General features: G+C 37.5%; 1 protein-coding gene across 1 annotated transcript in view; it reads left to right on the top strand.

Moving 5' to 3' along the window:
- Positions 1–25149, top strand: part of MACROD2 (mono-ADP ribosylhydrolase 2) — a 2055604-nt gene that overhangs the window by 1974113 nt on the left and 56342 nt on the right. Inside the window, exons 13-15 of the mRNA XM_021700726.1 lie at positions 10636–10713; positions 24409–24483; positions 24753–24845. Of these exons, the coding sequence (XP_021556401.1) occupies positions 10636–10713; positions 24409–24483; positions 24753–24845 (246 nt within the window). The remainder of the gene's footprint in view (positions 1–10635; positions 10714–24408; positions 24484–24752; positions 24846–25149) is intronic.

Below are 25149 nucleotides of genomic sequence, written 5' to 3'. Positions count from 1 at the left end.
TTAGATACAGAAGAGAAGTGCACACAGATGGGGCTTTGGTTAACAAATTCAATATATTTTAGTGGTGGTTCTGAAAGAGCGGTCCCTGGAGCAGCAGGATCAGCAACACCTGGGATGTTCTTAGAAATGCCATCTCTCAGGCCTCACCCAAGAGCTACTCCATCAGGTGCTCTGGGAGAGGGACCCAGCAGCCTGTGTGTTAAAAATCCCTCTGGGAGATCCCAGGGCATGCTAATACTTAAGAACCACTGTAGTAAGGAAATAATAAGTTGAAGGCAAAGTATGGGGAAGCAGTGAATGTTTGATGTTTGAAAAGAGAAAAAAAAACACATTATTTTTCACTCTACCAGTAAGATTCACTGCAGGATCTATTGACTTGACCAGCTTTCACAGCCCAATTAAAATTCACTTTCCCAAGCAACCATGAATGAATTTCACCAACGTAATACGGAGCAAAGGAAACCAGAGAAGAGCATGTATTGTATACCATTCCATTTTATATAAAGTCTGAATACAGGGACAACTAATACATGCTGTCAAAGTCAGAGTGGTAATTTTTGGAGGGGAGGGGAATGGCTGAAAGGGGAGATGAGCAGAGCTGCCAGGATACTGGATATGTTGTGTTTCTTGAGCTGGTGCTGGTTACACAAGGATGTTCAATTTGTGATAATGCATCAAGCTATATACTTCATGAATTTTGGACTTTTCTTTATGTATATTTATCTTCAATGAAAAGTTGAGAATTCCAGGGTTTTTCCCCTCAAAAATCATGAGCACATCTTTTCAGGAAGTGTTCAGTAATGGAAATGGCATACACTGTAATTCGGCAGCCCCGGACCGCCGCCCCCCACCCCCCGCCCCGTTGCAACCTCCTCAACAACAAATAGAGATTTCCCCTTAAAGTGACCTGTTTAGTACTAGTCTGAGCCAGAGGACAAACATAAGCTGCCCAGAGGCTCTCCTGCATCCTCCATTTCATTAAGGTCCTTCCCCCACTCTTGGTTTCTGTTCAGTGTCATCCTTTTCTTATTCTCAGTTGGCATCAGACCCTTTCATTATTTTTTTAGAGATTTATTTATTTGAGAAAGGTAGAGTAGGGGGAGGAGCAGAGGGAAAGAATCCCAAGCAGACTCCCTGCTGAGCGCAGAGCCCAACACAGGGCTCGATCTCATGACCCTGAGATCATGACCTGAGCCAAAAACAAGAGTCAGGTGCTTACCCGACTGAGCACCACAGGTGCCCCCAGACCCATCTGATTATTAAGTCATTACAGCAAACTGGCCTCAAGGAGGATCTTTCCAAGAAGAACTGCATCTTTAAGAAGTTCCCAAAGAAAGAAGTTTCAAGTCCCCAAAAAATGACATGCTTCTGTGGGAATGATGAGTGACAGAGTAGTTATTTTGGAACAGGTGTCCCCTTACATCTCACAACACAGACAGCCATCAGGCCATCAGCTGCAGCTACTCACTTGGTCACCACACTCAGATGTGTTTTCCTTACCAGTGATGTAGGGAACAGTGGAGTAGTGTGGGCATAGCAGAGGGACAGGGGATGCGATGCTGGTCTGGATAGGATGCAGTGTTCCAGACAGACATACTACCAACCTAAAGTTGGCGCTGATTCCGTTTGCAGCGGGGCTTTATCAGGTAAGGCCACAAAACAGGATGTGAGCACAAATGTGTGTTGGAGGATTATTCAGTCCTTACATTGTAGATCTTTTTGGTCTATAACAAGGAAGCTACTTCTCATTTTTTCCCACCAATATGAGAACATCAGAGATGGTTGGTTATTAAACTGTTCTCACTATCATTTTTAGAAACTTATCACTCTAGTTCTGTACTATAAGCAGAACTGATAATCTGCCAGTACACTCTGGGACTGCTGCAGAGACTTTTAAAATACCAGTGTATTTCCATAGCGTTTGGCAAACGGTGACTTAACTCTCCTCTTTGCAAGTAAATCTCACTGCCATCCTGTCATCTGGGACCCACCAGCAGGCTCCAGGACTGCGACATGTCCATCCTGATTAGCTGAGTCCAATGCCAGTTATTGTTCTAGATATCACCCCAGATTCCCTTATCACGACTTTCTCCATGCTGTCCAAACAGTGACTCCTTGATACAGTTGAAGGATCAATGAAAATGAACTCCAGAGAATTGAGATGGGGAAAGGGAACCTTACATGTAGGGAAGGTTCCATTTCCACATCCCTGTTCAGATTTTGTTCTGAGATGCAGCAGGGATATCAACCTGAATAGGTCACATTCAAAAGTTAGGGGCCCCTGTTTGGCTCAGTCAGTGGAGTGTGCAACTCTTGATCTGCGGGCTGTAGGTTCGAGTTCCACGTTGGGTGCAGCGACTACTTAAAAATAAAATCTTAGAAAAAAAAAAAGTTAAATAAGTCATCCAAATACACATGTGCAGAAATGCACATGTCAGTGTTATGGAGGGAATGCTTGTGTCTTCACCAAACACAAATGTCCTGTGGGGAGCCCCAACCCCCAGTGTGATGGTATTTGGAGATGGGGTCTTTGGGAGGTAATTAGGTTTAGAGTAGGTCCCCAGGGTGGAGCCCTCATGATGGAATTAGTGGACTTATTAAGAGGGAGAAAGAGAGATCTCAATCTCTGAGTTTCCATTTGCACACACACTGATCCCTGCGGGGACACAGCAAGAAGGCAGCCTGCTGCAAAGCAGAAGGAGCACCCCCATCTGAGACGAAATCAGCAGTAGCTTGGTTTTGGACTTCTAGCCTCCAGAGCTAGGAACAAACAAATTTCTGTTGTTTACGCCACTTAGTCTATGGTGTTTTGTTATGGCAGCCCAAGCAGATTAATATAGTCGGTCATTACATTAGAAAAATCTATTAAAATGATTTCTAGAACTCAGTGAAATCTAGTGTAAAATAGTAGTGGATTAAAGTAAATTATTTTATTATTATTTCTTCCTGGAAATAAAAAAAAAAAAACACTTTTGAGTTAATCCTTAGTATACTTCCCAAGATCCTCATAAAATCACATTTTGAGATATTTTGTTTTAACACATTTTTCTCAGTTTATGAGGCAAAACATTGCCTTCATCATACAAATGCCTCTATACACCCCATTTCCTGTAATACCAGATGTCACCTGATTTTTCCCCCACCAGGGTCATATCAGAAAATGAAATTTACTGCACTTGTTTTATTCTGCATGACCAGGCTGTTCCCCTCTTTAACTTTCTCTAAGTTTCTTGGTTCAGTATTTTTCAATCTGTGTACAAGGTTCATGAGGGTGCTGTACATTTGAAATGCCTAAAAAGGTGAGTGTTTTAAAAAAATGGATCTAAAAGAATGTCATACTTCTAACCGTAGTGTTTGTAAAAAGCACTTTAGAAACATTTGAAGTATCCACACATATTAAAATTAGACAACAAACTTGCAAGAACTACAAAGGAAGTGAAGCCCAGCTTTCACAAGCTCTGCAGAAGCGACACTGAGATTACTGCTGTTGGGAGGAAAGTCAGCGATGAAGGAAACCACTTCAGCAGCCCCAAGAACTGGGTCCTCTGGGGGCAACAGCAGCTCAAGCAGTTCCTCCAGAGACTCAGCAACTCCTCAAACAGCTGTCCACTCAAGGAGCATCCAAAACTTACTACCTTCTTTCCCTCTTTCTACTCTTCTAAAGCCACCAGGTGACTCATTATGCTCCTTTGTTCTACCCCATCGGGAGCTTGTGTTTCCTCCCTTTTCTTCCATTGAATCTCTGCCTTTAAACCACTCTAGGCTTTGAAACTTTGTCTATTTGACCATCAAATGCTCTAAGACTAAAGGATTCCTAAGGAACTAATGGATTCCTCTCAGCATAATCTAATACTAATTCTCTCCTCATAGGTGGAGTTGTCCTATCAGGACACCCTAAGGTCTGTTGGCCAACCCACAGATGACTGCCCAGAGCCAATCCCTCATCAGTCATCTGTGGCCCAGCTTTTAGGATTATATGGTGCCAAACATAGCAACCTCTTTTCCCAACTTTACCTAATCAGGTGGTAGGCACTTTCCCTGACATTCCTTAATTAAAGGCAGCACGGCACAAGAGGGCTGTAAATCAAAATGAGGTAAACATTCACATTTTTGCTGCTGAGTAGTAGAAGACAGGTTAGTGACTAGCTTGGCTGTCTCTGGAGTCTCCAAAAGCAAAATTCTCAGACAAGGGGACCTGGGGCTCTATTTCTCTAAGAAGTATAGAGCACATTCAGAATTGTCTCCCAAAGAGGTGAGGAAACAGATTGTATCTCCTAAATCCTTTGGGGAGTTTCTAGTTGGGCATTAGCTGCTGGGTACTTCTGGTTCATCCAAGGAAAAATGCCCTCAGTCAGAGTCTCAGAAAGGAACCCATCTCCTGGAACCATCTGCTGCGATCTCAGGAGTAGCCCAGTGGGATATTGGTGGGGCATTGTCTACTACAAGTCCCTCTATAGAAAGATCCAAACTCTCTATACCTCAGAGGTGGGAGCGGGCTGGGAAGAGGTAAGAGAAAGAAGAGTGGAGTGAATCCAGCATTGGGACACCCAGTATCACAACAACATAGGATTATTTACAATGGTAGGAAATTGGATTAATTTGAACGTCCAATAATAGATGCAATGGTAAAATAGCTTGTGGCAGATCCACAAAGTGAACCACTCTGCAGCCATTCATATTATAGAACTGTACTCAATAGCACAGCGGAACATTGAATAAAAAAAAAAAACTGAAAAAAGTAAGCACATCCATTTTCATTTGGATGGGTTTGTGGATCCTTCTAGATATGAGGAGCAAATAGGTGCTAAGGAGAAATCATCCAGGTCTTTGAAGTTCACATAAAATGGGTAACTCCCACAAAAGGTCCAAATGCTTATCTTAGTCTCTAAACATGTCCCTTTACATCACTTGGGAAACAAGACTGGAAAAAAGACTGTTCCAACAGGGTGAGTTTTGACTCAGTCCACAGGAATATAGGAAATCCCTCTGGCTCTCAGCAGTGTTGGGTCCCTGGCATCCCAGGCACTCTCCAAGCATCTGGCTAAAATGAACGTGTGCCCAGAAGTTGAAGCATTTATGAATCTGGAGATAGACTGTGTCTACTGCCTCAACTTCTCCACAAAATAAAGTAACTGAGAAGTAGTGGCCAGGCTGTGATTCTGCCCAGAGTAGGGTCCAGAAAGCCCTCATCATTTCTCCTACAGGGAATGTCCCCTCAACGACTTTTCATTATCAGATTGAATTACAAAGCATAAATAAAACACTCCCTGATTTATAGACAAACATTTTAATAGAATTCTAAGTCAGTCCACCTAGAACCATAGCTACTTTTCATGCCTGTGGTTTGGTCAGATTTAAAAAAAAAAAAAAAGGATGTCAAGAAATCCTGCTGTGCAAGGTTTAGCAAGAGAGAGGGAGGCAAGATCAGAAAGGAATCAGAAGGATGGAGGTCAAGGATAGCAGGTCACAGACAACTGGAAACAAGAGCAGATTTGCCTTTGTTTACATTGCCAAGGGGGAAAAATTAACTTGATGGAAAAGGGTAATTAAGCATTTCTTTTTCCATCATGGTCCAGCCTGGCCTCATATCCAGCTGTTCTATTAGACATTGTGATGATTCCTCATCGGGTCACAGAGTTAACGATGGCCAGTGTGGCACCGACGTCACTTCCCCCACAGTTAACCTTTATTTTATGAATAGACAGTAAAAATCTCAGAGTGAGAAGAGTCCAGCTCAGGTAGGCAGATAATGAGGGAAGCCTGAACGTTTATAGAGAGGTGTTGTCAGAACAAAGAGTAATTTGAACAAATCAGCAGATTAGCCTTGAAAGGTACTTAGATTATCTGGCTCAACACCTTCAATTCCTAGGTGTAGAAACCGAGATCATGTAAGGTGAATGGGTTTTCCTAGAATTATGAAGCTTGTCGTTGTAAATCTAGAATCACAACCCCAAGCCAGTGTCCATCCGTCATGACTGATCCTCTTATTTGCTTGTATTTTCAACAACAACCCGCAGAAAAATAATACCTGCACTATAGGAATTAGCTGGTTTATACAAGTTACTGTTTGGAATCTGGCATATGTTTTCTAATAGAAACAAAGTTAGTGGTACATGGTGGTAGTTTTCCCAGCCCTGCCTCAGAGACTGTTAATACTCACATTCCATAACTCTGGGAATGATTGGCCCCCTTTTAATGGGGGTTAATGATTGCATAATGAAGACAAATGACCATAGCTCAGTCTGGCCTCCCAATACTCAGGGCGATGTCCTGTCCTACAGACCTGGTTACTTTTCAGGTAAATATAGACCAGCCTTGTATGTCCAGCTGCACTGGGACGGAGCATAGCTGAGATCACTGCCATCTGAATGCTCTGGGAATGTATTGCAGTATACATTTTCTCCTATATAAAGGAATAGTCATTGCAAAGCTTCAATGAGACCATAATCGGCTGTGGAGACGCTAGTTTATTGTGGATAAACACACTGTTCAGATGGAGGAAAAACTACTTTATTCTAATTGCTTCACATAATAAACCAGCGATTCAAATGAGCAGGCCAGGATAAATGTTTTGCTTGGTATAATCAAATCAGTTTACACGCTACAGAGCAAGTATTTCAGGCATAACATTTATTTTGTTCAGACCCCTTGAAACTTTTACACCAAAATGACCTCCTACCGCAACTCTAAACAGTAGTCAGGGATTACCTTTCTTACTAGGTGGATTTTGTACATCTCCTGACTTGAAAATGTTTTCAAAGACAGTTAATCATCCATTCAGTTTTATACTTCATAGTCATTTCAAATTTTGGTGCAAAATGTTGTTTACCAGCTGGATTGTCCTCTTCATTTATTAAACACATCTGTATATGTTTTTGGCTCTTCCTTCAAGTCAAATCTACCTTAAGAATTCAAGAAGTGCAGTCATTGATGAGTTCATGGAGTGGGCATCAAATTCTATAGCTGATTCTCAATTATAATCCTAAAAACCTTTTGTAAAATGGCAGTGTCACTGGCATTAAGATAAAAATTTCTCTAGTTATCTTTAATCTTGTCAGGGTCATGGGTCCCTGTGAAAATATGACGGAAGCTACCTCCTAGAAAAGTGAACATGACAATATATGTACACCTTTTACATATTGATTTATACCTTGAGAGTATATTTAGGGGTTAAGAACTTTTGTTGTAAGGAGGCATTTTCGAAAGAGATAGCACCTATTTCGATTTACAGTTTAGATGTTTATTAAAAATGCAATAGTTTCATCACTTACCATCACATCTTCAATCTATATTAAAAATGCCCTGCTTTTTAGAATTTCTGTTTTATGTTTTTTAAAATTTTAATCTATTTTAACTATTCTTTTAAACCTTTTTCAACTTTCTAAATGAGGAAGTTTTTTTAATATAGGAAAGTATTTCTTTTTTATTCTTGTTAATCTTAAAAGATAATCTGTCTTTAGAACTTTGGCTCAAACATTCTACTTAATATTTGCATTTGAAAAAATTTTCTAATAGAACATTGACCTTAAAGATTTTGAAAGTCACAATCTACATATAAATTTAATTCCAATTCTCTGCTATTAAAATAACATTGACCAAATCTCAGAATTAGGTGATAACTCCTCTACATTTTTTGAACATTACCAAATGATAATTTTTAGGATTAAATAAAATACAAATCCAAGGGTGCTGCAAGAATTTAGTATATACAACTCCATTTTTCACAGTAGTTTATAGAACTTACATAGAAATAATAAGCTCTCTTAGTGACCATATATACTCGATATGTTTCCTTTCTTATTGTGAATAATGATTTTATATACATATACAGTGCAGCTTTCATCACCTCCTAGTCAGAAAAGCTCCACTGTCATTTCAAACCCGCAACTAAGTCTAACACAATAGGATCTATGGTTTAAAACATTCAGGACCATATCCAGTCTTGCCAAAATTCATGCGACTAGGGATTCAAAGAGCCCTTTGAAAAGAGAAACTTCAGTGGAAACAATCTCATAGCCGCATGGTCATGCGTGGATGCTGTCATGAGCTCATAGCTTTTATCCTGCTTTGTTGCTGTATGTGGAGGTGGGACCATTTCAAATACAAAACAAAAGTAACTTGTGGGTTTGGTGATGGGTCAGGTTGATAGGAAATCCTTGCCATACATAAAGATAAGTACTTGTGTCCACATGCATATACTCAAACATTATATTTCTAGGATATATAGTCTTTTGTAGATTTTCTTTCTAAAATTAGGACACATTCTTAAATTAATAATGTGTTACAGTTCCTTTGGTAGCATGTTTTCTTCCTACCTACACAAAATAATAGTGAAAATAACAATTGATGGTGTCTTAGATTCAATGAAACATATTATGTATAGATTAGAGCACATAAGATCAGAAGTCACCTTAGCAATGTTAAAACAACTCTCCAAGGAAATTGAAATTGAAGGGTCAATTAATTTTCTAGAGAGACAGATTTTGGTGACAGTCCAGAGATTAATTTTTCAAATACTTTCACCCATCTTATGTGACTCATTAGACCATAAACCCATAAACTCAATGTAAATCGCTTCTTGAAAGACATTTCTTATGTAATATTTGATGCATGAAACATAATGTTTATGTAAATTATAAAGCATAATGTATTGTTGTTGAGTGTAAATGAACACATTTTAACTACATGCAAAATCTTGGATAATCTTAAAACATTAATGTTGGGAGAAATGAGTATTGCCCAAGCCTACATTTCAATGATGCCATTTTCTATAAATAAGTAAAATTTTCAAAATTAAAATTGAGCCTGATTCATATAGTACCTTTTTAAAATCATTGTTCACTTTCAGTGTTAATGTGGAAAGAAGTATTCAAGGATTTTTTTTTTAAATCCACATGTTAGAGCCAAAGTTAAAAAGGCATGTTTTAATGGGAATCGGTTTAAAACAATTTGACTAGAGTGAGAGAACAGTTTGGAAAATGTGTCTATGCTCAGTTTTGCTTCCAAATTTGGACTTTGAAACTTATTGTCAGTCTCAGAAAGAAATAAGAAGCTGTGCAGATAATTAAACATTTGCCTTGGGGGAATTATTTGCAGTTAATTAAAATCATACACTTTGGGTGTATACTTGCTTCACTGGTTATTAAATTTGAATCATATGTTAACTACCCAGGTTTCTCACTTGTCCATCAAATGTTCCTTGTGGCATGTTCAAGAAACAAACTTTCTCATAATGTTCCAAACTGCGTTGTTTAAAATGATCTCCTAATGTGGGGAGGGAGAGAGGGAAAAGGAATAAGGAAACAAAGAAAGAAAGAATGATTTGAGACTCTGTCTGATTCAGTTCTGTTCGGAGTTACAACTCAATGGAGGCACGTGAACTCAGTAGAGAACCCATTCGTAAGTAATAGGAGTCTCAGTCTGCCATCTCCAGTTTGCTCCATGGCCATATGCATACAAGATTACCTCATGGCTTTTAGATATCTTCAGATTACCACTCTCTTAGCTGCATGAAAAATATCCCCTAGGGGCGCCTGGTGGCTCAGTGGTTAAGCTTCTGCCTTCCTCTGCCTTCAGCTCAGGTCACGATCCCAGAGTCCTGGGATCGAGTCCCACATCGGGCTCCCTGCTCAGCTGGAAGCCTGCTTCTCCCTCTCCCACTCCCCCTGCTTGTGTTCCTGCTCTTGCTATCTCTCTCTCTCTGTGTCAAATAAATAAATAAAATCTTAAAAAAAAGAAAAGAAAAGAAAAGAAAAGAAAAATATCCCCTAGATTGTAACCTCTGTGAGGGCAGAGTCAATTACTATTGACTCCCCAGCCTCAATAAGTGTCTGGCATAGAGTTGGCCCTTAATAAATGCTTTTGGAATGAATGAAAGGCCCATTTTCTGTCTTCACACTGACCCACCCACATGCTTTTTCCGATGGCTTTCTAAAGAGCCTACAGAGAGGCCTCAAACATCCAACAAGAAATCCTGTGTAGTCTTGTAAGAGTCCATAGTCACTGAAACCTATTTGGCTATGTTATTTCCTGCAAGTATATTGTATAACAAAAAAACATGAACTTATGCTGATTTCACATTTAAATATGCTATACGAGGGAGAAGATGAAATTGCACAGAACAGAATATTTGCATCCCCCTTTGCTATTGTTCTATTTGTAGTGTTCCTCAGGATGATGAACTTAATTACAACTGGACTTCAAAGCTCTACATCTGGCTTTTTCCAGGACTCAAGGCTCCCATATATGAACAATTGCAGTAATGGAAGCATTAAGAACATTAAAATTGATATTCCTTTAATCTCCTCTATTTTGCCTTCCTTTCATATCCTTTTGCACAATTCTCCAAAGACTTTCACTAATGCATAAAGTCTGCTTATATTTTCTTCTTTGTTGCAAAAAGATGACCCAAACAAATTTCTATCCTCTAAGGAGGATAAACTTTGTACAAGACCTCTTCTGCAGTACTTTAGGAATAACTTATTTATTGATGAAAATATTTAAGTATTCTAAGGGTATTTTTTAAAAATAATAAATTCCATGCTCCAAAGATAGATATATCATGACAGTGCTGGAAGCTGCTCTGTTTCCCAGTTAAAAATGCTGACTAGACGTTTTTCTTATTTGTTGTGGCAGATTCTGCAAAGGATGACCATATTACAAAAGACAATGAAGTGACAGATCATTCTGTGTGTGACCAAGATCATCCTAATGGTAAGTTGTGAGGTCTTTTTTCATTTATTTTTTCTGCTGAGAAACATTACATTTAAAAAAATAGATTTTAGTTTTTCTGGGAAAAAATGGAATCTGGTAATATTTTATTAACTATGAATATCAAGTGATTGGTAGCTGCCAAGTTTAAAAGGGAAATTTTTTTCTCCACAATCCTCATCACCTGCTCTTCTTGTACCAGGCTGACTTTATTTATTTTTGTTACCTGCCTAAACCCTACAAGCATTGGGTTTGCAACTACAGAAATGAAGATATGATAACCATGAAAGAAATGTGACACATATAGACAATAGATCTAGGTGATTAAATCTACATATCCTGGGAATACCAAGAAGAGAGACTAGAACAAACAGAAATGAAACAATCTTTAGAAAAATAACAGAAAAATAGTTTTCCTAATGTAAACCAATTCCTCCACCCAAAACACAAGAGTACACGTATTTATAGACAAAGGCATTGAAAACTCAAATAGGAACAGAAATCTACAAAGCCTCATAGAATTTCTGAAGATCACTGATAAAGAAAGGCTTATAAAGCATATAGGAAAATCAAAATCAGGTTACAATCAAAATCAGGTTACAAACAAAATCACCAAAATCAGATTAGCCTTAGCTTGCTTTCTTCTTCCACAATTCTAAATACTAGATGAAATGGAGTAACATTTCCATTGCTCTAAAGGACACATTTTCTATATTTAGTGAAGTTATTACTCATGCATGAAGTCAGGAGTAGTATTTTCTCAGGGATATATAGATTAAGAAAATATGCCACTCAAGTATCCCTCCTGAATAAACTAACAGAAATCCTGTGCAAAAACAATAAATATAGAAAGGAAGGAAAAAGCCAAGACTGAGAAAGAAACACTTGGAAAGTAGTATGTGATAAGAGACTCATTAAATGTATGAAAATGTTGAAATAATTGCTTCAAAATTTGTATCAGAATATCTTAATTAAATGTTTCCTTTTATCTCTCAAAATTATAGTATATGTTGTTTTAAAATGAGAAAGAAAAAGGAGACACTTCTTTCAGGAATGAAAGTCTAAATAACTTAGACCATTACTCTCCTTGAAGATAACTAGAAAAACTACACCAAAAACAAAAACAAAAAGTTATAGAGTCTGTTTAAAGGCATCAGAGAGCTAACAAGATAGTGAAGAATTGTCAGGCTAGGTTCTGGGAGAAAATAGATATCCAGAGATGTAAATTCAGAACTTGAAGTTGTTTTTATCTTAAGTCATTTGTTAAGTCTACAAAAGGTATTCAGAGTCCCATTGCTGAAAAGGGCAAGTGACCATGGTAAACCCCCTGCTTTTTGTGTCGAAACCTTAAAGATATGCATCCTACCAGAAAGAATGAACCAGTTTTCTGAAAGACTGCTGCCCAGCTCTGAATCATCTCAATCCTCAAATTAAATTAAGATCAACCCAGATTGCTAGTCCCTACTGGCACCTGAGAAAAACAAATATAAAACATTTACTAGATTAAAAAAGAGTGTTGTAGGTTTCAAACCATTTACAAAAATGAGTTTTTAAACTTAATTTCCAGCATGTCCAACACACATACAGAAAAAGAGCCAGAAAAAATGAAACAAGGTAACATAAAAAATAGTCAAGAGAAACAGGCCATTTGGGCTGAAAATATTAGAGTTATAAACATAAAGTATAAAATAATTTTGCTGACTGTTATAGGGGGATAAAGACAAGATTGAAAAATTTAGCTGAGAACTAGAAATTCAAAACAAAATAACACAAAAGAAAAAAGAAAAGAAAGGGGCTCCTGGGTGGCTCAGTCAGGTAAGTGTCTGCCTTTGGCTCAGGTCATGATCTCAGGGTCCTGGGATCGAGCCCTGCATCGGGCTCCCTGCTCAGCAGAGAGTCTGCTTCTCCCTCTCCCTCTGCCCCTCCGCACACGCTCATGCTGTCTCTCTTTCTCTCAAATAAATAAATAAAATCTTAAAAAAAAAAGAAAAGAAAATCTAGAAGTGAAAGATGCCATAACTGAAATGAAGAATTCAGTGAATAGATTCATAGTTTGACTGCATAATAGAAACAGATGGGGGTGCCTGGGTGGCTCAGTCATTAAGCGTCTGCCTTCAGCTCAGGTCATGATCCCAGAGTCCTGGGATCGAGCCCCGCATCGGGCTCCCTGCTCTGCGGGAAGCCTGCTTCTCCCTCTCCCACTCCCCCTGCTTGTGTTCCCTCTCTCGCTGTCTCTCTCTCTGTCAAATAAATAAATAAAATCTTTAAAAAAAAAAAAAAAAGAAACAGATGAAAGAGAATTTGTGCACTAGAAGTTAGGTCGTAAGAACATATCCAAAATAAAAATAGTAGAGAAAAAAAAAAAAGGATGGCAAACACTAAAGAAAGGGAACAAATATAGAGGATAAAATTTATAAAGTCTATCACAAATGTAATTGGAGTCCCAGACAGAAAGGAGAGAGGGAATTGGGCAAAAACAGTATTTCAGGAAATTATGCTGAGAAATGTCCTACATTGATGAAGGATATCAGCCCACGTGTTCCAAAAGCCCTTTGAACTCCAACAAAATAAATGCACAAGTAGGCCCATCATTGTACAACTGCTGAAAATCAAAGATAAACAGAACATCTAAAAAGCAATTTTTAAACAAACAGACTGATAGCTGACTTTTAACATATACAATGGAAATAATAAGACAATACAGCAGAATAGCTGCCAACCAAGAATTCTAAACTCAAGGAAAATGTGTGTTTTAAGAATAAGTTAATCAAGGATATTTCTGGCCAAGAAAAAGAAAAGAAAAGTTCACCAACAGAGAATTTTGGTGTTCTTCAGGTAGGAGGGTATTGATCCCAGATAGAAGGACAAAGATGAAGGAAAAGAATTAAAAGCAAGATAAATGGTAATTATTCAGTAAGTCTAAATGAATACTGATGATACCAATTCTTGACAAGAAGCAGGAAACTATGACCTATAAGAGAATAGAAATCAGTTAATATAAATCAATTCAGAAATGGTACAGATAGTGTAATTAATATGAAAGGCCATATTAAAAGTTATAATTTTATTCCATATTTTCTGAAAGCTAAAAGAGAGATTGTCCATTTTAATTAGAGACATTAAAGATATAAAATGACCCAAATTGAATTTCTAGAGGTGAAAAACGGAATTCTGAGATGAAAATTACACTTGATGGGCATAATGGCAGATTGGGCATAATGGCAGATTAGTCACTGCAGAAGAAAAGATTGGTGAATTTGAAGATGTAGCAATAGAAACCATCCAAATTGAAACACAGAGAGAATAAATGATTGAAAACAATGAAAAGATCATCAGTGAGCTATGGAAGAACTTTAAAGGTAATTCAAAGTCCAGTATACATAAATTGAAATCTCTGAAAGCAACGCATGGGAAGGCAAGACAGAAAAAATATTTGAAGTAAAAATAACTTTGATGAAAACTGTGAACCCATATATACAAGAAGTTCTATGACCCAAAGCACAAGAAACATAAATGAAATTATAACTAAGCACATCATTATCAACTTGCTCAACACCAGTGATAAACAGAAAAATTTCAAAAACAATCAGAGGGAAAAGACAAGGTACATACAGAGGAATAGATATGGAGAGGAAGCAGAAGTCTCATTGGAAACTACAAACTAAAATTACAGTCTCATTTATATCAAGTTCAAAAAGCAGAAAAAGATAATGATACTATTTAGAAAGAAATGACTGAGTTGGGATAATGATAAAGAAAATCTAGGTAGTGATTACTCTGAGTTAAGGTGCTGATTAAATTTTGGTGATTAGGGATGATGTTCTGATTGGCCCATGAGCTGGGCTTCTGGACTGAATGGATATCTAGTTTCTGAACTATAAGGATATGTAGTTTTTCTAATTGCTTTTGGTTATTTAACTGAACTCTCTGTATTGTTTGTGTACTTTCCTATATTTTGTTGCATTTTTAGAGAATAGTTAAAAGAGGAAGGAAGAAAGGGAGAAAAGGAGTGAGAGAAAAGGAAGGAAGTATCAATGTCAGAGTTTATAAAGCAAAGATTATGGTGGGGAGAAGGGAGAGTTGCACAAAATGCTGATTTCAGTAAAGGTAGTCAAAAACTGAAAATCCTGCTGTGCTATAGATTCTGACAATATGAGTTAGGGTTAAGAATACCTTTGAAAAAAATTGGTGATAATCACAAATAGAATTAAATCACAATAGAATTAAAGGAAGAGATCTTACTCTCTCAATTTCCTGGTATGTTTCATACCACACATGAGTATATTCAATAATGCAAATAAAAAAAATAAACAGCATGGGCGCCTGGGTGGCTCAGTTGGTTAAGCGACTGCCTTCGGCTCAGGTCATGATCCTGGAGTCCCGGGATCGAGTCCCGCATCGGGCTCCCTGCTCAGCAGGGAGTCTGCCTCTCTCTCTGACCCTCCCCCCTCTCATGCTCTCTATCTCATTCTCTCTCTCAAATAAATAAATAAAATCTTTAAAAATAAATAAATAAATAAATAGCAATGTAAAAAAAGCACAATATATCAAATAAGATAACAAACACGGGCAAGTGGTTATGACAGGAAATGTAATTAGGTTAATTTATTAAGTGTAAAAGTCAGTTGGGTTGAATTAATTTAAAAAAAAATAGGGGCGCCTGGGTGGCTCAGTTGGTTAAGCATCTGCCTTTAGCTCAGGTCATGATCTCGGGGTCCTGGGATCAAAACCTGCATCGGGCTCCCTGCTCAGCAGGGAGTCTGCTTCTCTCTCTCCCTCTGCCTCTCCCTCCTGGCTTATGTTCTCTCTCTCTTGATTAGTCACTCTCTCTCTCAAATAAATAAATAAAATCTTTTTTAAAATTTTTGAAAAATATAAAGTCAGGGGGTGCCTGGGTGGCTCAGTCAGTTAGGCGTCTGCCTTTGGCTCAGGTCATGATCCCAGGGTCCTGGCATCGAGTCCTGCATCGGGCTACCTGCTCAGCAGGAAGCCTGCTTCTCCCTCTCCCACTGCTGCTCCCCCTGCTTGTGCGCTCTGTCAAATAAATAAATAAAATCTTTAAAATAAACAAGCAAACAAATAAATAAAAATAAAAAAATATAAAGTCAGGAAAGGTATATTTGGAAAATGAGCATCAAAAGAAAATATGAAAAACTACTTAAGGATCTATCCAGTTAGAATTCTAGCAAAAAGTCTCAAGCAAGAAAGAATTGCTCGTTTTATATCAATAAAAATTTAAATCCCTGATTTAATATAATAATGATGGTTTTTTATGTGCCAGATGATACAGTATGAATAAATTCCAATTGGAAATGCAATGGGGAATTCACAGGTATATTTTCAATTGATGATAGAATAAATAGACTAAAAATAATATGGAATCTTTGAAAAATGTGATTAATAGTGTAGTCCTACTATAGGAATAGGCAAGTCAATCAATAAAACAGAATAAAGAGTTTAGAAATGGACCAGAGTAGATCTGGGTTTTTAGCACATCTTCAGGCTGACATTTCAAAGACAGATGACTCCACAAATGGCATTAAGACAATTGGTTGGCCATTTGGAAAAATAATCTGAATCCCAACCTCATTCCTTATACCAGCTTAAATTACAGGAGGAGCAAAGATGGAATGTAAAAATGAAACTAAAAATACCAGGCTAAAAGAACAAAACTGCGATTTTTTTTTTTTATTTTGAAATAAGAACTGCTTTGAGAATTGTAAATAAAACCGCATAAACACATGATTGTATACATATGTTATAAAAAGGCATACATATATATATATCTGCAAAATGTGTGTGCATGTGTCAAAATATGTCATAAAAGAGAGAAATGGCTAAATCTGAATATATACATTTTGACATGATAAAGATTATAATCAAATTCTAAAGAAAAACTCCCAGGAAAAGTACCCTCAAACTAAATGATAAAGAATCAGAAAAAAAAGACCTCATAAATCAATAAGAAAAAAAAGGGGGTGTCTGGGTGGCCCAGTCATTAAGTGTCTGCCTTCGGCTGAGGCCATCATCCCAGGGTCCTGGGATCGAGCCCCGCATCGGGCTCCCTGCTCGGCGGGAAGCCTACTTCTCCCTCTCCCACTCCCCCTGCTTGTGTTCCTGCTCTCGCTATCTCTCTCTGTCAAATAAATTAATAAAATCTTTTAAAAAATAAAAAATAAAAAAACAATTGAAAAATGGACAAAGGACTCAATTATAATTTACAAAAGATGAATTGGGACGCCTGGGTGGCTCAGTCGATTAATTGCCTGCCTTCAGCTCAGGTCATGATCCCAGGGTCCTGGGATCAAATTCTGCATTGGGTTCCTTGCTCAGCGGGGAGCCTGCTTCTCCCTCTAACTGCCACTCCCCCTGCTTGTGTTCCCTCTCTCTCAAATAAATAAAATCTTTTAAGAAATGCAAAAAAACATGATTCCAGTGTCTTCTCCTTTTGAATATCAGATAAGTTTAAGTAGGATTGATAATGCCCAGAATTGCTGGGAATAGGGTATCCAATCATGCTCACATACCATTGGTGGTAGACTGAAAGACATAACCTCCTCATCAGCAATTTCGACAAAATCTAATAAAAAGTAAAGAGTTCATACTTTTGTCCTAGAATTATGCTCTAGGAATTTGTCTTAAAGTAACACCCACCAAGAGTAGGGAGACATGTATTGACAAAAATCTTCATTGCAATACTGTGTTTAATAGGGGAAAAGAAAGGAGACATCCAAAATTTTGTCCATAACATGGAATATATTGCATCTTTTAAAAATAAAACTTCTGAAGAAATTTTAATGACAGTGTAAGATGCTTATAAAAATAAGAACTAAAAAAGTAAGAATCAAAGTGTAAATTCATTTTGATCCTAGGATATATTTATATATTTCTGTGTGTGTTTATGTGTATTGAGCCACATACACAAAGACTCACAAACATATATATACAGATACATATGCATATACAAAGATATATCTACATGCATGTGTACACACATGTATGCATATACAGATGTATATCTACATACATATATACACACACAAAAGAAAGATAGCACTTTACAATATTAACGTGACAGTTATAAAATTATTATAGCTATGAATTATAGTTATAAAATTACTCATAATTCTGAATACTTATATGTATTTTTCAGTGTTTCTAGAAGGAAACTACAATTCTTTTGTAACTGCAAGAAAAAATAATTTTAGAAATAATTTATATTAGGTAGTAAGTTTTTTGGCCTGAGGAAAAAAAATGAAGGGTATCTAGAAGATAATCAAATTCACACTAATCTAGGTTTAATTTTTGCTCTTAAACTGAGGTTATTTTTAGACATGGTAAACATGTAAAATTTTGAATATTAGCAGCAATCAAGTTTCAGGTTTAACAAAAGGACACAATTTTCCATTGTCTTTAAGACAAGCATCGAAGAAACAAAGTCTTTGTTCTTATGAAGATTTGAGCATATAATAATCTGCAAACAATAAAACTATACTTTTGTTACTATTGTTCAAAACCAGTCCATTTACAGAGTGCATTTAGGTTTATCCTCTAGAAATGTTTAGTTCCAGACTGATGGCCCCAGACCAATTTTTATGCAAATTATTTAAAGCATTAGCTTGAGCCAAACTTAATTACCAGGGCTCCAAGAAATAATCACGTGATCTATTTCTAAAGAAAAGTGAATGGATTTTTGGATTATCTGTTCTAATAGTCCCCTCCCATTAGCATGGATGATTGAGTTCACTGTATAAAAATATTTATACAAACTGTGGGACCCTTTATGTTCCTTTGTTTCCTCTGCCAGGAGGGATTAAGGCAGAGGACAGTGGGTGGAATTCAACTAGACTGAATGTGGAGAGGCAAACATAAAGCTTGCCCCTATGGGGTCAAGAAAGCAAATGGAATGTCTGAGTGCACTATAGAGGAAGGCAGAAGGCCTGGAGACCCCTGGAGTCATCATTAACACACAGCAGGTCTGGGTGCAGGGCAAGGAGCTCACACAAGTACTTCCTCTTTGTGTAATATGCCTAGTCCTGGCTTGGCTCAGGAATGAGCAAATATGATTACTGTTGGATTTCAAAGCTGTGCACCTCATTTCTTTCCCCATTTTTTACTGACTTTATTTCAGAAAAATTAGAAAGAAGAAAATATATGTATTTCTATTTCAAGAAAAGACTGTCAAAATATGTAAAGCACACAGGTTGAAACAGATCAAAAGGGGGAAGAAGTGAAAAGGCAAGGGGGGTGAAATACTCCCCAAGAACTTTGCAATGCCTCTCATCCTCAAAGTGAAGTGCCAGGGCCTTCTTAGTCAAAGAGAAATCCCTAGTATTCATCAAGAGCCTTAGGCTGCCACCTCAGGCAGTCCCCCCCTTATCAGCAGGGGCCCCAGGCCCTGTTGAATTGTGGTCTTCCTATCCCTGATTAAATTCCTCTGAAGATTTATCAAATGGTGCACTGGGACTGGGGACACACAGGAATACAGAGTGGCTGCTTCTGTTCTCTGAATGCTCTACTCTTGCCTTCATTTTGGCAGACAAAGCCCGATTGCAAATGACAAGTCAAGGGTCCAAGCAGGAATCCAGGAATAGGTGTGGTGGTTGGTTCCCTATCTCAACAGCGATAGAGAATGGGGCTCATTCAGACAGTGAATGTCCTCTCTCAATATCATCCACCCAATAAACAAACATCAGCGGTGACTAGAAGCTTTACCAGGAGACAGATCCTCATATAATGCCCAAGACAGAGGGAATCTAAGATATTATCTAGTTCTCCAGCCTTAAAAATAGATAGATAATGAACCTGAAGCCCAAAGAGGTTGTGATTTGCCTAAAACTTCAAGTTCTTTCAGGGTTCTTTCCAATAAATATAGTATACGGAGTGCTTAGCAGCCTGAGGCACTTATTGTGTTGCTAAAGGATGCAATAGAAAGTAAGTTATGGTCCCTAATTACTATTTGCAGACATAGATGAGTACTATAATGGACAGCCAATTAAATAGATATTTATTGATCAATCCTTATTAGTAGGTACTGGGAGGGGAAATATGAATAAAGCACAGTTTTTATGTTCACAATGCTCATAGCCTGGTAAGAGAGACAAACAGATACAACTATAATACAGTGTAATAAGATGAATAATAAATAGATAAATGAGCAAAGGAACTCAATAAGCAAAAACATGAAAATGATTGATCCTGCCTAGTGATTCAGAGGATGTTACAAAGAAAGGTAAATTGATGACTTAGTTTTGAAAGATGAGGAGAATTTTACCAGAGAGAAAGGGGGAAAATGGGGTATTTCAACCAGTGAGAACATGTGTTAAATGGACACAAAGACAAGAAATAAAGTAATGTGTTTAGAAAATGGTGAGTAGGTTGGGACATAGAACAGAAAGGTAGGTGATTTGACCAAAAAACAAAAAGAGGAACATTCAAGAAGAAAGAGGTACTCAACAGCTGAATTTCTCAAGTGTTTTTTTAGAGTTCAAATAGAGTAGACATTGAGCAAAAGTAACGATTTGGCTAGACTCAAACACCTTTTAGTTACAAATTTTTCTTCTATGATATCACTGAAAGCATTTTTCTCTATTTTCTAAATTGTTTCATTATAATTATTAAATTATATAATATGCATTTGTTGTAAAATATAAAATGCAGATGAATACATAGTTACAAAAAATGAAATCATATTCTATGTTCTACAATCTTTGAAAATCTCATAATGTTTTTAATGGTTGCTATCACAAAAAAATACAGCTGCTTAGACTTCCTCTAATCCTTAAATTAGAAATTCTATTGCATTTTCTGTCCTCTGTATCTATTATCTTTTTGTGTTTCATTTTGCTCCCTAACTTTTGCCTTCTTAGTGAATTTTAATTCAAAAGTTTGATTTCTAAAACATTAATTTATGAATAATGTTCATTCTCTTTTATGACATCCTTTGCTGATGTTCATGTTGTCGTGTTTTTAGGCTTGTAGATTTTTCTGATTGTCTCAGACAATTTCTTCTTCATTTAATCCATCTTTTCATTTCCTTATTTATCCGTTCTTAGAGTTCATTGCAAACCCAAAAATGCTATCTGTGTTTTATGTTTTTCTGAATATATTTTTTTTTACGAAAATATTTTTCCCTTACTATAATTCCCCTCTTTTATTATGTTTCAGTTTTAAGTCTCCTGTTTGTTTGGATAGCTAGAAAGAGCTATCTAGGCAAGATGTTTGCCAGGAAATAAATGGAGAAATCCCCTTCATTTTCTTTCTTTTTTTTTTTAAGATTTTATTTATTTATTTTTCAGAGAGAGAGAGAGAGAGAAAGCACAAGCAGGGGCAGCAGCAGGCAGAGGGAGAAGCAGGCTCCCCGCTAAGCAAGGAGCCCAATGTGGGACTCGATCCCAGGACCTGGGATCATGACCTGAGCTGAAGGCAGATGCTTAACTGGCTGAGCCATCCAGGCATCCCTCCCCTTCACTTTCCACGTGCTATAATCCTTCTCTCCATCCAACTATTCTGATATCCATCCAGTATTTATCTAGGGTAAACATGGAATACAAAACCTGTAGCTCTAGTTTTACCAGAAATAGGATTGATTTCCTCCCATCTCATTCCTTGAAGTTGAAACTTGATTTTAGAATTTAACATTTATCCTTATCAAATTGCTTCTTGTTTCATTTAGTCTGTTTAAGAGTGCTTCAGTGTTGATTTTGTTGTCCAGTATACTTGTTATCCCTCGCAGTTTCATGTGGTCTAAAAATCTGCTAAAAGTGAGTTTTTTCATAAATTTGGAACTCTGTTTCACATCTTACTAGAAAGAACTTTATGCACATTTAGTGCCTTTTTCCTTTCAACGATGCATTTTGAGGACAAGTATTGTATCTATTTTATTTAAGATCTATTCCCAGCACCTGATGTATCTGTCATTTAGTAGCACATAATACAGTGTCAAGTAGGTGACCAATAGTGTGTGGCATTATCACTTTATATGGTACCCAAAGGTGAAAAAAAAATGGGTTTTGGGGGAAAGATTTTGCACAGCTTTCTTCTCCATATTAAAGAATATTGTGACTAATAGTATCATGACATTGTCTGAAGGATAAAGGGCACACATGGAATTCTCATACATTTCTGGTGGGAGTATAAAGTGGAACACACTCTTCCAAATGCTGTTTTTCAGGATTTAGTAAAGCCAAAGTTATGTGTTACCTATTACTTGGCAATATCACTCCTGAGTTTATACCCAAGTGATATGAATACATATATCCACCAAAAGACACGCACAAGAATGTTTTTAGCAGTGTTCTTTATAATAGCCCCAAACTGAAAACAATTCAACATCCATAGGACATAATATATTTGGATAGTGGAATAGTATACATCCACAAAAAAGAATAAACACTTGACATATACAACAACTGGGATTAATCTCACAGAGGACATGTGAGAAAGCAAGCTACAAGAGAGCATATAGTGTATGTTCTGTTTTTATGAATTTCAAGAACAGACAAAACTATTACCTTTCACCTGTTGTAGGGTGTCCATTGGTACCAAAAGGGAGAGCCACTGGTGCTAGAAATGTTCTTGTTCTGGGTGGTGATCGCACAGGGAGACACATGTATGTGCATGTCAAAAGTCTTCAAGCTATATACTTACGACTTGTGTGTTTTACTATAGCAAGATATACTTCAATTTAAAAACTAAAAGGCAAACTAAAGACATTTCCAAGCAAAACAAAAAGGAAGAAAGGATTTGTAGTTGAACATTTTGAAAGCAGAGTGGGTATCACAATACTTAATTTCAGAGCTAATGTGGTAATTAGAGATAATGTATGTGAAGTGTCTGGGCCAAGTCTGGCATTTTTTATAGGATAAATAATTTGCAGATACACATATATCCTAGGCCAGTGCTTCTCAAGCTTTAATGCACATACAGATCACCTAGAAATCTTGTTAAAATGCAGAATCTGACTCTAGGTCTGAGATGAGGCCTGAATTCCTATATTTTTGAAATTCCAGTGTTGCTTACCCACAGACCATAGTTTAAGTAGCACCAGAGTGGAATGGAGGTGAATGGGGTTTATCGGCAGGGGAAACATCTTGATCAAATCCATGTTTTAAAAGGTATTTCAGCTAGCAATTCACAGGATACACTACAGGAGAAAAAAATGACAGATCCAAGAGAAAGACAATATATCCTTAAATGAGGAAAGGGGAAGGGGAAATGAAGTGTGGGAAAAGAGAAACATTTTGCAGAATCATCAAGACATGGCACTTAATTGAATTTTAGAAGTGATGACAGAGAGTCATCAAAGACAGCTTGAGAAGTTTCACTTCAATGATCAGACAGATAAATATGCCTCCATTGTAATTATTTTATTGGATCCTTTTGATTAAAATTGAGCTCAAGAGGAATGATGTCAAAAAACTTTGGGGGGGGGGTCATGCTAGCAGAGAATGAACCAAGGGGAAGCCATAGAGTGGGCAGCTTAAGGATAGTTGCATGAAAGAGGAAACTGTAAAGATAAAGGGTTGTACGAGTTAGCTTTGCTGAAGTAACAAATAATCCTAAAAGTTCCATTGGCTTACAACAAAGGTGTGTTTTGTCTCTGCTTGGTTCTGCTCCACATGCTTTCATTCCAGGATGCAGACTGAAGGAGCACACTCACTTAGGAGCAAGAAAGATGGAGGACACATGCAATGGATCTTAAAGCTTCTGCCCAAATGTGCCATTTTGTAAACCAAGTCACACTAATAGGCCTGGTGTCAGTGGGGTGGGAACAAACACTTGTCCCACAGGGGCCACTGCAGGTCACATGGTCACAGACATGGAGTTGAATCCTCTTGCAGGAAGAAGTAGGGACCAGTTGAAACAATAATGCAGTCTACCACAGCAGAGTCCAAGCCCCTCTGTATCCCCTTCATGCCAATAACCAACTCTAGCTCTGGATTTTTTTTTTTTTTTTAGTTTAACAGTTAAATATTCTCAGCATTAAAAAAAGCATATTCTCAGCATAAAACCTTTCATTAAAATGAGGCAAATGGACAGATTTCTATTTCCTCTCTTAATGAGTACTTAAATATTCAAAACTCTACAGGGGAGGGGAGGGGGAGAAGCCAGGGGGTGTGGAAGAGAAACCATTACTAGATAATCAGCCTTGGAGTAATCAAGAATTGGCTGAATTCTCTCCTGATCTTTGCTATATTTAGTAGGTGTCTTAACAGAATGGTTGAGCTGTTAGGTGACCCAATCCCTACGTGCTCACATTACTTAAGTTGTTCATGCTCTTTTAATGGGAGAATGAGAATACTAGGGTTTTAATTTTCTAGGAATCCTCAGTACAGGAAATTTATACATCTTAAAGGAAAATTAAGTGTAGATAACCCATACAACCCAGGAATTACTTAAAATTTCAAAACTTCCAGGTTGTGTCCATCGACGTTCAGTGCATTGATAAGCTAAACACCAATTACACCAGTCAGTCCAAAGAAGAGGTTTTTGCCTAATTACCTGGCTATTTCTCATAAAATAATTGACATAAATTTGATGACTTGCAAAGTTGCACACTTTGGTTCGAAACCGTTCTCTACCTCTCCATGCAGGATCGAAACACGGTTTCTGAATGTTTTGCTTTTCCAAACCAGGGATAAACCTACGATCATGCATGTCTCATTTCTTTTATTTTTCAACCACTGTTCTTAACAGGACAAGAGCATGATTCAACGAAGAATGAAATAAAAATTGAGGCAGACTCCCAGAGCTCATATATGGAAACAGAAGGTATTGAAACCAGAATGCCTTGTTATCCGAGAATGAGATGAAACTGTGAACCATGATTTTTGTTTATCCTGGTGTTTGTGAGTAGTGTGCGTGTGTGTTTTAGGCACTAATTACCAGAGCATGGCAATAGTGTTCTGCTCTGTGTGCCTCTTAAAACTCTCGGAGGGGAAAAAGAAAGGAACTTTAACTTTCTCTGCTTTAGTCACTTTGTTTTCTCAATGATTCCGATGAAAACATACCTGAGTCTCCTTCTGTCTCATTCTATTTAGAGCTCTCACCAAACCAGGAAGATGACACGACTGTGGAGCAACCAGAATTGATCCCGCTAACAGATAACCAAGAAGACAAAGAAGGTGAAAAAGGTAGGACTGCTCTTAAATTAACCCATCAAGAATAAAGAGTTTCCGGGCGCCTGGGTGGCTCAGTTGGTTAAGCGACTGCCTTCGGCTCAGGTCATGATCCTGGAGTCCTGGGATCGAGTCCCACATCGGGCTCCCTGCTCAGCAGGGAGTCTGCTTCTCCCTCTGACCTTCCTCCCTCTCATGCTCTCTGTCTCTCATTCTCTCTCTCTCAAATAAATAAATAAAATCTTTAAAAAAAAAAAAAAAAAGAATAAAGAGTTTCCTGGGATTCCCACCTAGAATGCAACCATCAGTTACCCTCCTG

This window comes from Neomonachus schauinslandi, chromosome 10, assembly GCF_002201575.2.
Source record: "Neomonachus schauinslandi chromosome 10, ASM220157v2, whole genome shotgun sequence".
NCBI classification, from domain to species: domain Eukaryota; kingdom Metazoa; phylum Chordata; class Mammalia; order Carnivora; family Phocidae; genus Neomonachus; species Neomonachus schauinslandi.
The sequence above is the reverse complement of the archived record's forward strand: the minus strand, read 5'-3'. Positions and strand labels throughout refer to the sequence as shown.